Source organism: Balaenoptera physalus (assembly GCF_965194825.1).
Source record: "Balaenoptera physalus genome assembly, chromosome: 13".
Lineage (NCBI taxonomy): Eukaryota > Metazoa > Chordata > Mammalia > Artiodactyla > Balaenopteridae > Balaenoptera > Balaenoptera physalus.
The window spans coordinates 25,445,553-25,458,675 of record NC_138892.1 but is presented as its reverse complement, the minus strand read 5'-3'; the positions used below and the strand labels follow the sequence as shown (position 1 = coordinate 25,458,675).

Genomic DNA, 13,123 nt, shown 5'->3' with positions numbered 1-13,123 from the left:
AGAAATGGAAATAAAAACAAAGACAAACAAATGGGACCTAATGAAACTTAAAAGCTTTTGCACAGCAAAGGAAAACATAAACAAGACGAAAAGACAACCCACAGAATCGGAGAAAATATTTGCAAACGAAGCAACTGACAAAGAATTTATCTCCAAAATTTACAAGCAGCTCATGCAGCTCAATATCAAAAAAACAAACAACCCAATCCAAAAATGGGCAGAAGACCTAAATAGACATTTCTCCAAAGAAGATATACAGATTGCCAACAAACACATGAAAGGATGCTCAACATCACTAATCATTAGAGAAATGCAAATCAAAACTACAATGAGGTATCGCCTCACACCGGTCAGAATGGCCATCATCAAAAATTCTACAAACAATAAATGCTGGAGAGGGTGTGGAGAAAAGGGAACCCGCTTGCACTGTTGGTGGGAATGTAAATTAATACAGCCACTATGGAGAACAGTATGGAGGTTCCTTAAGAAACTAAAAATAGAACTACCACATGACCCAGCAATCACACTACTGGGCTTATACCCTGAGAAAATCATAATTCAAAAAGAGTCATGTACCACAATGTTCATTGCAGCTCTATTTACAATAGCCAGGACATGGAAGCAACCTAAATGTCCATCAACAGATGAGTGGATAAAGAAGATGTGGCACATATATACAATGGAATATTACTCAGCCATAAAATGGAACGAAACTGAGTTATTTGTAGTGAGGTGGATGGACCTAGAGTCTGTCATACAGAGTGAAGTAAATATTCACAGAAAGAGAAAAACAAACACCGTATGCTAACACATATATATGGAATCTAAAAAAAAAGATGGTTCTGAAGAACCTAGGGGCAGGACAGGAATAAAGACTCAGACGTAGAGAATGGACTTAAGGACACAGGGAGGGGGCAGGGTAAGCTGGGACAAAGTGAGATAGTGGCGTGGACATATATACACTACCAAAAGTAAAATACATAGCTAGTGGGAAGCAGCCGCATAGCACAGGGAGATCAGCTCGGTGCTTTGTGACCACCTAGAGGGGTGGGATAGGGAGGGTGGGAGGGACACTCAAGAGGGAGGCAATGTGGGGATACATGTATACGTATAGCTGATTCACTTTGTTGTACAGCAGAAATTAACACACCATTGTAAAGCAACTATACTACAATAAAGATGTTAAAAAAAAAAATAAGGAAGTTCATTAGCTCCCCCTCGGAATTTCACAGGAAGGACAGGCTTAGGGAGGGGTTTACCCAGCCGCTCAGAAATCCTGAAGACCCAGATCCCTTCCCTCCCTCTGCTCTGTCCTCCGGCGTTGGCGGCGCCCCGAGGCCAGGTCCCCCCCGCCCCCCCCCCCCCCCCCCGGTGTGGCTGACCGGCAGCAGCCAGAGGGGCCCTGCGCCTTCTCACTGAGGTCAAGCAGGAGAGGGAGAAAGCCTGGCTGTCACGGCTCTCGGGAGAGAAAGCGTTTGCTCCAGCCTGCAGTAAAATTCTTCTGTCTCATTGGGCCAAATTGCAACCTCTGCTGTCTCTCGAACTAATCACCCAGTAAAGGGAATGGGACCCCCTTGAGACGAACCAGGCCTGTGCCCTGAGCTGAAACGAATTTCCTCCAACTCTTTTTGTGGTTTTGTTTTTTGGTATAATTTCAGTGTTTCCATTTAATAAGTTAATACCTTCAACCAAAGTAAACCCCCAAATGCAAAATGATCATGCTATTCATGAGATAATTAGAAGGTTTAATAAAAAAGCTAATAATCCAGGGACCAGATTCAGAAAGGAGACACGAGTTTAAAGTAGTAATGAAAAGTAACTTCCTGGGAAGTTTTCAGGTTGTGTGTGGAATTTCATGTATGCGGCAGACTGTGACAGCTACAGCCCCCAAACCACACGCCCACGCCCTTGTGTGTTACTCTCCCAAACTGACTTGGGCTTGATGCGTGACTTGCTTTGGCCAACAGGACATTAGCAAATGTGGCACAAAAGAAGCCTGAAAATCCCTTGCGCTTTGGAGTTTGCTCTGTGGCTGCCCCGAGAGAACAGGTGAAGAAGCCCAGGTGAGCTCACTGGGGCAGAAATCGTGATGCCTCCAGCTTTTCTGGGCTCCTCAGTGGGGAAGAGAGAGAATGTATACCGAATCAATCACATTTTCTAAAGACACTTTGTACCGTGTGAACGTTCACTGACGAAATCTTACAGAAATGTAATTAACTGCAGTTAGAATAACCTTTCCCTGACAAGGTGTTAAACTTTGTTATAAAAATCTAAGAATACAGCAATGACATAAGACAATTGAGACTTAGTTTATTCCACATTTACCTTGAAACTCCCTTGATGGCACAGTACAGAGCTGTATAGAAAACTCAATGACAGAGGGCCCCGGAGGACCGCGCGGGCCTGTGGGAAACCAGCCCGCCCCATACCAGTGACGAACAGCCATCAAACCACTGGGTTTACTGGCTCCACTGCAGCTCGTGGATAAGAATGAATAAACTTCATTTGTGTGTTTACATTTCAGCAAAGAACAGCATCAAGAACCACCTTTCGGCAAACAGGTTCCTCAGCACATTTTGCTTCACTGAATTTTGGTTTGCACTCCTGTCTCCACCTTTCCTGTGGACAGGCTGCAACCTAAGAGAAGACTCTACTGTGAAAAGGCTGTAATCAGGTAGGCGAGCTGGCAAGGGTGCCTGTCCTTTCCTTGACCAGCTGCAGTTGTTAGAGCCATGGTTTCACATTCCTGCACTTGGAAAGCGCCTTGCTCGTGTTTGCACAGAAGGGTGCAAAGTCACAGCTTCGGGAAGCCAAGAAGTCATGTGACCCATCCTTCATCGGGACAATTACACTTAAGCCTTTCCAGGAGGTTCTTTATCTTCTTTTGGGGGAGGGGAGGGAACAGATTGGGTAACATCCTAGGGCGCATCTGACCTTTGTCAACGGGGCCTTGTTTTAATGATTACCATTATAGAGAGGGGGTTGGTTTACTCTGAACATCAGATTCCTTACCTGTGAAATGAGGAGGCTTCTTAAGCTGGGTTATTACAGGAATGTGAATAGAGACTAACACATGGTAAAGCAGCAGTAACACTAACCTCCTACTGCAGTTTAAGCATCTGAATCCTTTTTTTGATATGTGTAGTGACATTTGATAAATATGAAATGCACAATTCATTGAGAACCACTCCCATAGCAACCTTTATATTCATTCCTTAACTCCTTTACACAGAATCTCTTGTTGACCTATTGGCTATTCTTTACTATGATTCAATGAATAAAAGAAAAAGCAGCTTAAGAACTAATTATGACTTAAAAAGTGTTGTTTACAAAGACATATTAAGGAACATTCATCATAGCATGGCACAGTACAATCAGCCAAAGTTAACTAGTGGAGAGTTTGACAAAGCAAAAAAAAAACAACAAAAACCAAACAAACCCAAAACAAACAAAAAAAGATTCACAAAAGTCTAATGTTTTTGGAAAACAATCCCGTCAATCTGTCTCAAGATTTGAGTGCATCTAATATTGAGTCAAAGGTCCATGCAGTTGTGGTTAGTCTTCTCACCCTTAAGAGTGAGTGGCCTATAGATTTCGTTAAGAAACAAGAAAACTATAATCTGGAAACACCAGCTGCATCTGTAACCAGTGCTAGATTTAGTAAATGTAATACTGTCACCAGACTAACCAGAGCAGGTATTAGAACTGAACTATATAATTGATTGATCCACCTGAGAAAGTTCTCAGGTCTCTCCTTCAGCATAATACTGTTTGCTGTTAAACTAAGTACCATCTGATCTGCTAATTCGTGACAAAAAGCATTAAAGATCCTCAGACTCTGGGAGTTTGGTCGATTTCTTGTGCAGAAATTCCAATGAAAATGCTGTTGGAGAAACAGGTCTTGATTCCGGAATATGCTCCATTCTGTATTTTTCGATGTATGGTGCAGCTACTTCCCAAACCTGAAATGCAAGAACAAAACAAAGTGTTGACAACATTGTTTTCACATGCCATTAAACATCAACTTCATGTGAAGTCAAAACATTATCTCAACCTGACTAGATAACACAGCAGCTGTTTGCTTGCTTTTATTATAAGCCATTTGACACATGATCTGTCAATGAGTCTTTGGTTGCTTTAACAGCTTTTAAAATACAAAGTCCAAAATGTTTCTAAAGTTACCATGAAGGTTTTCAGCTGCTTACTCTTCTAAAGCAAAACAAGCCAGGAAACAAACGAAACCTAGAGAATTCAGTGTGGATGGAATTAAGGAAAGCCGCTCAAGGAAGGGACTGTGTGTTTTCTAAGGCAAGCCTTAAATGATAAGAGGCAGTGGATTTCCTCTTTGCTCTCTTTCCATGCCACATGCCCTCTGTTCTCTGGACCCTTGCTACTCAGAACGTGGCCCCGGACCAGCAGCGTCAGCATCGCTTGGGACAAGTCAGAATGTCAGCCCCGCTGCAGACCTACTGAATCCCAACCTGCATTTTAATCAAGATCCCCTAGAGGGCTTCCCTGGTGGCGCAGTGGTTGAGAATCTGCCTGCCAATGTAGGGAACACGGGTTAGAGCCCTGGTCTGGGAAGATCCCACATGCCGCGGAGCAACTAGGCCGGTGAGCCACAACTACTGAGCCTGCGCGTCTGGAGCCTGTGCTCCGCAACAAGAGAGGCCAGGATAGTGAGAGGCCCGCGCACCGCGATGAAGAGTGGCCCCCGCTTGCCGCAACTAGAGAAAGCCCTCACACAGAAACGAAGACCAAACACAGCCATAAATAAATAAATAAATAAATAAAATTAAAAAAAAAAAAAAGATCCCCTAGAAATTCACGTGCACTTTACAGTTGGAGAAGCACTGTTTCAGAGCCTTGTTTAGTATTTACCTCCACCCACCAACCTATTCCCTTTCAAGCGTAACACCTTCTCAAACTAAAGTCCGGCTTTTGGTTTATATTATAGCTGCTTTTTATCTGGTTGCCGCTGACGGGGAAGGAGCATTTCCTATTCTTTTGTATTACCTTAGAAAATGTATTCTTTCAAAAGCTAACCTCCTTGAAAAGATATCTGCACCCCCAGGTTCACTGCGCTATTTACAATAGCCAAGGCACGGAAGAAACCTGTGTCCATCAATGGATGAATATACAGAAATTGTGAGATACACACACACACACACACACACACACACACTGGAATTTTATTCAGCCATAAAAAAAGAAGGAGCTCTTGCCATTTGTAACAACGCGGATGGATCTTGAGGGCATCATGTTAAGTGAAATAAATCAGACAGAGAAAGACAAATATCATACGATCTCACTTATACGTGGAATCTAAAAAAAAAAAAAAGAGTTCATAGATGCAGAGAACAGATGGGTGGTTGCCAGAGGCGGGGGTTGGGGGGAGTGGGTGGAGGGGGTCGTGGGTGGAGGGGGTCAGAAGGTACAAAATTCCACTTATAATGTAAACAAATCTTGGAGATGTCATATACAGCTTGGTGACTATAGTTAATAATACTGCACTGTATATTTGAAAGTTGCTGTGGTTACCATTTTGCAATATATACAAATGTCAAATCATTATATTGCAGACTAATATAATGATATATGTCAATCATATTTCAATTTAAAAAAAGGCTGAACTCTTACACACCTCTCTTGTAGCACCAAGGTTGGCAGCAAGCAAGGGAATTCTTGTAGCACCAAAGTTGGCAGCAAGCAAGGGAATTCCCCTCAAAGGGTACAGGGAACACTTAGAAATGACAGGGGTGAAGGTCAAAGGAAAAAAATTGTTCCCCAAGAGCAGCGCAATGGTTCCAGGGGAAAATCAAGCAATTCTAGGGAACATGATACCTACAAATTAAAGGCTTAAAGGCTTAAAGAACTTTAAAACTATGTTTTAAAAACGAGTCTGCATTCTAGGCATCTGTCCCTATCAGATGCGTCTGCAGTCAATGTAGCCAGAGGAAAGAAGCAATAAAGAGACCCAGTATGTCACCCAGTGTGATGGGGCAGGACACACCAGTGCACTAGACACATCCGGATCCCTTTGAATAAAAACTCGGGAAATTTGTTTTCTCTTCAGGTCTATGCAGTCACTGAACCAGGTGGTGGTGGTGGTGATAGCATTACAGAAAGAGAATGTATCTTTAATAAGAGAGAACCTTCTTGATGGGGAGGAATCCATGAACCTTTCATCTCATTTTCTCCCCACAAATACTTGTCCCCAAATTCCATTTAAAATTCATCCCAGCTTCTAATCCTTAGATAGTCCATGTTTGGGTGCAACATGGGACACTTAAGAGTGTATCGAATAGTTTCTTAGTGACCTTGAAAGTTGCATGAGTACCTTTTGGTTCACTTCCAAGGAACAGCCAGGAAGCAAAAGAATATGAATGTTTCTCCACTCTCCACTCCCACTTTGCTTTCCCACAACCACCCCAAACTAAGAACTAAGCCAAGTAGCCAATTTACCTTCTGCTCTATGAGCAGTCTGTGCGCTGCCTCGATGTCCGGGGCCATGAAGCGATCTTTTATCCAGGGCCTGCAGAGACAGCACATCAAACCATGAGCCAACGTTAACTGCTGCCAGGGTTCAAAGTTCTAAAACAGTGTCACTTTCCAGGAATCGGTTTGACTTTACCTTACAACTGAGCGCACCAGGTCGTAGACCTTCTCCAGTGGAGTGGTAGTTTTCAAAGGGCGTAGAAACTCTATCCCTTGGCAGGCTGCAAGAAGCTCGATGGCCAGCACTGAGACAAGGAAGGACGAGGGGATGGCTGATTAGAGTCTGACTTCATGCTTGAGGGATATAAATCCCATGCAAGCTGACGGCCATCGCCAGCCAACCAACAGATGGTTGGTTCTCCCAGTCTATGGGTAGAATGAAGATCCCTTGGCATTTGGTTACCATCTTAAATGTGCTTTTCTAACCTCTTGGCTGCATCTTTAATGGTGAGAAGGGGAGGACTATCCAGGTAAATCAGCTTTCCCCTTCTCCCCTCAGCTGATCAAGATGGATGACCTGTTTCCTATTTCCACCTTTGTGTAAATTTTAATTTGTTTTCAGTCTTGCTGTTCCCTATAGCCGGAAATACCTGGCAGATAGACTTTCATCAAAGGATTGAAGGAGCCAGTGAATGAGCAGATGAGTCTTTGGTTGCCCTGGAACTAATTCTCCAATGTCTGTTTCAAACCTTCAAACTTAAAGGCTCCCAAATCCACTAAAACTGAAATTCTAGCCATTGGCATCTTGCCAACTTTAAGTTTCTTAATAAAACAATCTTTACATTGTCTTTTCCTAGCTATGAACACTTGAGGAATGTACCATACCTTGAGATCCACTCTGAATATTGAAATCTAAATCTCTCTGCATTTGATACAGTCTAATGAAGAATTTTTTATAGAAATATAATTCAAAATTAAACCACTTTGGGTTCTGTTATTTGCCAAGAAGATAATTTAGAAGCTTAGAGGCCACTTAAGTGGTCTCTTGTTCAGGCCACTTAAGTGGTTAACCAAAATGGAGTATTAAAAACATTTGACTTCTTGTCTTAAAATTTATAAAGCACATTCCAAACTCTGGTGAGTACAGACAGGTCACGATGGGAGAGGATGAAGTTACAGAATCCATTAGGACCTGGAAGAAACTTCACATTTTCTAGTCCAGTCCCCTCACTTTACACGTAAGGAACTGGAAACTTTGAGAAGTAAAGCATCTTATTAAATAAATGCTTATACTTATTTCATAGAGCTGGAGCTCAAGATCAGAACTGGCTAATCTTCCTGATTTGCCCTCACCCACATGACACAAACCTGGCCTCTTGGTTGGAGAAATGTGAGTAGGAAAATGGCAGATTTTGCTAGTGCATATAACAGACAGCTTCTTAGGTGGGTTTGCAAGATAAACGTGAAACATGTCAGGAAAACCTTGAGTAACCATCTCTCAGCATTCTGTTAACTGCTCTTTGTTGCTATTCACAACCATAAGTTCTCCCTGATGCCATCAGATGGGATTTAAAAACCACACACTTCACTGATACAGATGCAAAGGGTTCAGTGTATCTTGATTTACCTGGATTTTTAAAAATACGATTCTCATTTATTTTGAAATAAGCTGATATTCAGTGGCCTAATAACCACCTTCACCCTTCCCTTCCAAAAATTTAAATACACTTAAAATATCCTAAGAATCATGGAAACACCTTCTAGTTTCGCATGAATATTTTCTTCACCTTAACAGAGTATGAGTCACATGAACTAAAACGATCCTGAGCAAATAAGCAATAGTTCTACTTAGATATATTGCAAGGACGTTCTTAAAGTTTTCAAAACTGACGCTATTCATTTTATCAACATCTGAGGCTAATGTATACCTGTGTCCCTTTCACTAAGAAAAGACTGCTTCTCCTGACCTTACATCCCCTTCCTTCCCACCTCCCCACCATCCCCTGGCCTTGACTGATGTCTGTGCTTGGGCTTCAGACTCCCTCTCACTCCAGATCTTTTTTGGACCTCCGCGGGGCATGCGGATCTTAGCTCCCCAGCCAGGGGGATGAACCCACGCCGCCTGCAGTGGAAGCGCCCAGTCTTAACCCCTGGACTTCCAGGGAAGTCCCCACACTGGGTTTTTTAAGCTGCTCCCTTTGAAAAGTTTTCCCTCCTTCCTCCAGTGGGCTGGTAACATTTCAGGTCTTCTTTTCCCCTGAGTGCAGCCGCCTCTCTGTTCCTGGTGTTCTTCTCACCTGACCTCCTGCAGCCGTCAGCTGCCTCCACGTAGAGAACTGTCCTTCATCATCCATCCCAGTTCTTTCCTGAGTGTGGGCATCTGTACATCATTACGACGCATCCCAGAACAATTTATTTTGTGCACACACATCCCCTTTCCTTATTAAATACTGCTCTCCTCTTCCCAGTTAGCTGGCCCTATTCGTTTCAGGTCTTAATCTTAAACACTCCTTTGGGAATGCCTTTTCTCATCCCTTCAGACTAGGTCAGGTTCAGTTATAGCCTCCTATAACTCAATTCTTTAGTCAGAATTTTGTTAAGTGCTACAAAGAGTTGCCAAGTTGTTGTTCAATGTCTTCCTCTTTAGGTAGACTCTGATTTCCAAGAGGGCAGAGAATACCTCATTCACCATTTAATCCACTGTGCTCAGTGATACATGCCTTTCCACCCGAACCAGGCCGGATAGGGAGGAGAAGGGAGTGATAGTAAAGGGTACACGGTTTCTTTCTGGGATGATAAACATGTTCTAGAGTTGATTGGGGTGTTGACTCACAACTCTGAGTATATTCACAACTCTACTAAAACCCGCTGAATTGTACAATTTAGATGGGTGAATTGTATGGTATATGAATTATATGTCAACAGAGCTGTTACCAAAAAAAGAATACTCAACAATGCCTAAAGGAAGGCAGTTTCTCTTTAAGAAACCAAACAAGCAGTGATTAAGAAGGCTGGAAGAGGTTGACTCAACACGGCTCCACCTATGAACTCTCTTTGCTGAAAAGGCTGGATCTAAATCTCGTCAAGTCTTTAGGACCAACTGCAACACACAAGAAGTGATGGGACAGAGAACAAAAGTACCACCACGAGGAAGCTCACAGGTAAATCCAGACTGTCAGTCTCTGTCAGAAAACTGACGTGGTTTTTTAACTAGTCAATGGCATGAATTAAAAAAAAAGGGAGAGGGGACTGTTGTAGTTGAGATAATTTGGGAAAATTTGAATATGTACTCAATGATACCAAGACTTATTGTTGATTTTTGTTGGATGTGATAATGGCATCATGGTGGATAAGAAAGTGTATTTGAGAGAGAAAGTATGCCGGAAGAAAACACGACAACAGGGATTTGCTTGAAAATAATTTGGGAAAAGTAACAAAAAAAAAAAAAAAAAAAAAAGAAGCAAATGTGTTAACTGTTGAATTAGAGTGAGGCATATGAAGGTTCCTGGTACTAATCTCTCCACTTCTGAATATGTTTTAAAATTTTCATATAAAAAAAAAAAAGCCAGCTGATGAACTGGCTTAGCCAGCAGGTGTGGTTCTTAATCTTCACCAAGCATCAGAACCACCTGGAGGGCTTGCTAAACCCAGCTTGTTCTGCTGTCTTTCCTAGGGTCTCTGATTCAGCAGGTCTGGGACAGGCCCTGAGCTCCCAGGCGATGCTGATACTGCCGGTGGGGGTCCCACTCTGCGGACCACTGGCGTCTGGTTTATCAGGGAGGCCTGCATCCCGGCCTGGCGGGGGTTACCTTGCTCCACGTGCTCAATGACCCTGAGGGCTTTCCTTGCTGCCCATCCTCCCATGGAGACATGGTCCTCCGTGGCAGCACTGGTGGAGAGAGAGTCCACGGACGAGGGGTGGCATAGAGCCTTGTTCTCAGAAACTGCAAGAGGCCGGAGAAGTTAAGTTAGGGACGTACTTACGTATGTTCCCAATAGAAAAATTGCCAAAATGACACATGGCTTCCCAAAGTGCTCCTCAGCGTGGGATACCCTCTCCAGGAGCTCTTGGTTGTTATCAAAGCACCAGATGGTCCAAAGTTACTTTGGGAAAAGGAAGACGGTTGGGTTTTTTTTTTTTTCCCCAAAGTGAGAAGGACTCTAAAACTCTAGTGAGTTCTGAGATAAGACCGGGATGGGAACCCTCATATTACAAAGCCAAGTTGAAAACACTAGAAGCATTTATCATGACAGGGAGACTCAGAGTAAAAAAGGTGATGGTCATTTCCAGGTATTGGAGGACAATCTGGTTATGTCACCAGAGGAGGCGGGACCAGAACTCAGGCGTGGCGTTTGGGGATTGAGGCTGGACCCACAGATCTTCAGCAAGAGAAGATTTACAGTTGAGACGGTTCAATGATGACGTAAGTGGATGTACTGGGTTTAAGCAAGGGCTTGATGACTGCGGGGATGTCTTGGGGAGGTGGGGGGAAGTCTAGAGTTGGCCTAGGTTGCTGTCTCTCAAACTTTATCGTGCAAATGAATCACTGGGTCTTGTTAAAAGTGCAAATGTTGAGTTTTAGATGGGGCCTGATATTCTGCTGTTCTAACAAATTGCTGGTGATGGCTGTATTTTTGGCCAGAGGACCACACCTTAAGTAGCAAGAACCTAGATTACAGAGTTCCTTCTCCCCAGCTTCAGAAGCTGGGAAAGGTCAAACGCAAAGAGTTTTTTCCACTCTTTTTTTGAACTTTGAGAGCAGCTCTGAGTGAAGCTGCAGTTCTTTTCTACGCTATAGGGGATCCTGAGATAACATACTATAAACTATGGTGACCCACTCATCCTGGTTTGCCCAGAACTTTCAGGTTTCAGCACTGCGAGTCCTGGGCCCCTGAACCTGCTATGCGGATCACCTGGTTTGGTGGGGCTTGTTCAGAAACGTAACTTACAAGTGGCCAAAAAAAGAAAACCACCAGTTTTATTATAATGAAAGCAAGCTGAGCAACTTCAGATGACAGCTAGGGCAGCTAAACACATTCAAACGAGGCTTCCCAAATTCATAACGCTTCTCTGAAAATCAATTACCACCCCCCATGTTAATGTGAGAAGTTGCTGCCCCTTAGAGGGATATTTTAGTAAGGAGGTGAGTGAGTAAATAGAAAATACTGGACAGAAAATGAACTCAGTGGCTCCTTGTTGGCTGTGTTGAGTCTTAGTGTGAGACTTAACTGAGGAAGGGGTGAGTAGTAATAGTAACAACAACTAATATTAATTTAGTGCTCATGACACTCCAGGCACAGTTCTAAGGCATTCCACGCATTCATTAATTTAATCCTCAAAACAGCCCCGTTGGGTAAATTTATCACCCCCATTTTACACAGGAGTAAACTGAGGGTCAACAGCATTAAGAGACTTGCTCCATACCACGCTGCTGGTAAATGGGCAGAGCTGGGATTCGGACCCAGAGTCTATGCTCTTATGAACCACTATGCTATCCTGCCTCTTGGGTACGTTTGCCAGAAAAAATACCGGATGCCCAGTTAAATTAGAATTTCAGATTAAAAAAACAAATAATTTTTTAGTACCAGATAATATGCTGAATAATTCAAATTTAACTGGGCAGCCTGCATTTCTGTTTGTTAAATTTGGCAACCATATTTTAGGATTAAGTATTGATTAAAAAGAGATCCTCATTAATTGAAGTGAGAGCACAGATTTGCAAGCCAAAATGCCTGGGTCTGAATTCTGCTTTATTTCTTACTAGCTGTGCAATATTGAGTAGGTCACTTAACTTCTTGGATCTTCAAGTATTCATCTTTGAAATGGAGGAAATAATAGTACCTGCCTCTTGGTATTGTTTGACGATTGAGTAAATATTAAGTGAAGCCCTTTGCACTTCCTTTGTGCCAGGCTCTATTCCGATGTTACTTCTCTGTCCCTTACAGTCTCGAGTCAGAAATCTGCTATATTAAAGCTCAGTTTTCATAGAGGGCATCTTGCTTCTTATAAGCATTTTTGCATGTTGTAATCACATCCTTATGTTTTTAGTGGTTGGTATGTCTTACGGAATGTATCCAAACTTTAATCATCTGGATCAGTTCAAGTTTCACCAGTAGCTATAAACATCTTTTGCCTTTTTCCTTCTGATAATCTTCAAATTGAGATTAGTGAAAAAACTACAAAGATGAAGTTCACATGTGATGTCACATTGCTTCCTACAGAGAAATCGTGGAAACCTCCTTATTTACAACCTCATTAGTGTGTTATTATGTTTCAGTATAATGTTGCCTAGGTTTTATATTTTTTTCTCTAACCCTGTTGCATTTGTTTTGAGGATGCACATGGAGGTGGTGAAAACGTTAGATCTCAAAGACAAAACGTGACACTTTTAGGTAAAATGGAAAGGCCTTTAGGTGGATAGGCTTGCATTCTGGGCAAAGTGCAGTGTCCTTACCCAGGGCTGCAGCCGTGCAGTGGGCTATCATGAATCCAGAGTTCAGACCACCTTCAGCCACTAGGAAGGCAGGCAGCTCACTGAGGGAGGGGTTGCAGAGCCTTTCAATTCTTCTTTCACTAATTGCAGCAAGTTCATGGACGCCAATGGCCAAATAGTCCAGGGCCTGAAAGAGTGTCTCAATTCAGTTGGCCTATATTAGAATATGCTTTCAGGGTCAGGAGCAATTC

At 42.8% G+C, this 13,123-nt stretch overlaps 2 protein-coding genes across 2 annotated transcripts in view; one reads left to right on the top strand and one right to left on the bottom strand.

Moving 5' to 3' along the window:
* Positions 1–2,652, top strand: part of AMDHD1 (amidohydrolase domain containing 1) — a 22,503-nt gene extending 19,851 nt beyond the window's left edge. Inside the window, exon 9 of the mRNA XM_082419476.1 lies at positions 2,525–2,652. Within this exon, the coding sequence (XP_082275602.1) occupies positions 2,525–2,588 (64 nt within the window). The 3' untranslated portion in view covers positions 2,589–2,652. The remainder of the gene's footprint in view (positions 1–2,524) is intronic.
* The window catches only part of HAL (histidine ammonia-lyase), a 27,651-nt gene continuing 16,818 nt past the window's right edge, over positions 2,291–13,123 (bottom strand). Inside the window, exons 16-20 of the mRNA XM_082419420.1 lie at positions 12,894–13,059; positions 10,248–10,382; positions 6,635–6,743; positions 6,466–6,535; positions 2,291–3,962 (exon numbers count right to left, since the gene is read on the bottom strand). Coding sequence (XP_082275546.1) covers positions 3,822–3,962; positions 6,466–6,535; positions 6,635–6,743; positions 10,248–10,382; positions 12,894–13,059 — 621 coding nt within the window. The 3' untranslated portion in view covers positions 2,291–3,821. The remainder of the gene's footprint in view (positions 3,963–6,465; positions 6,536–6,634; positions 6,744–10,247; positions 10,383–12,893; positions 13,060–13,123) is intronic.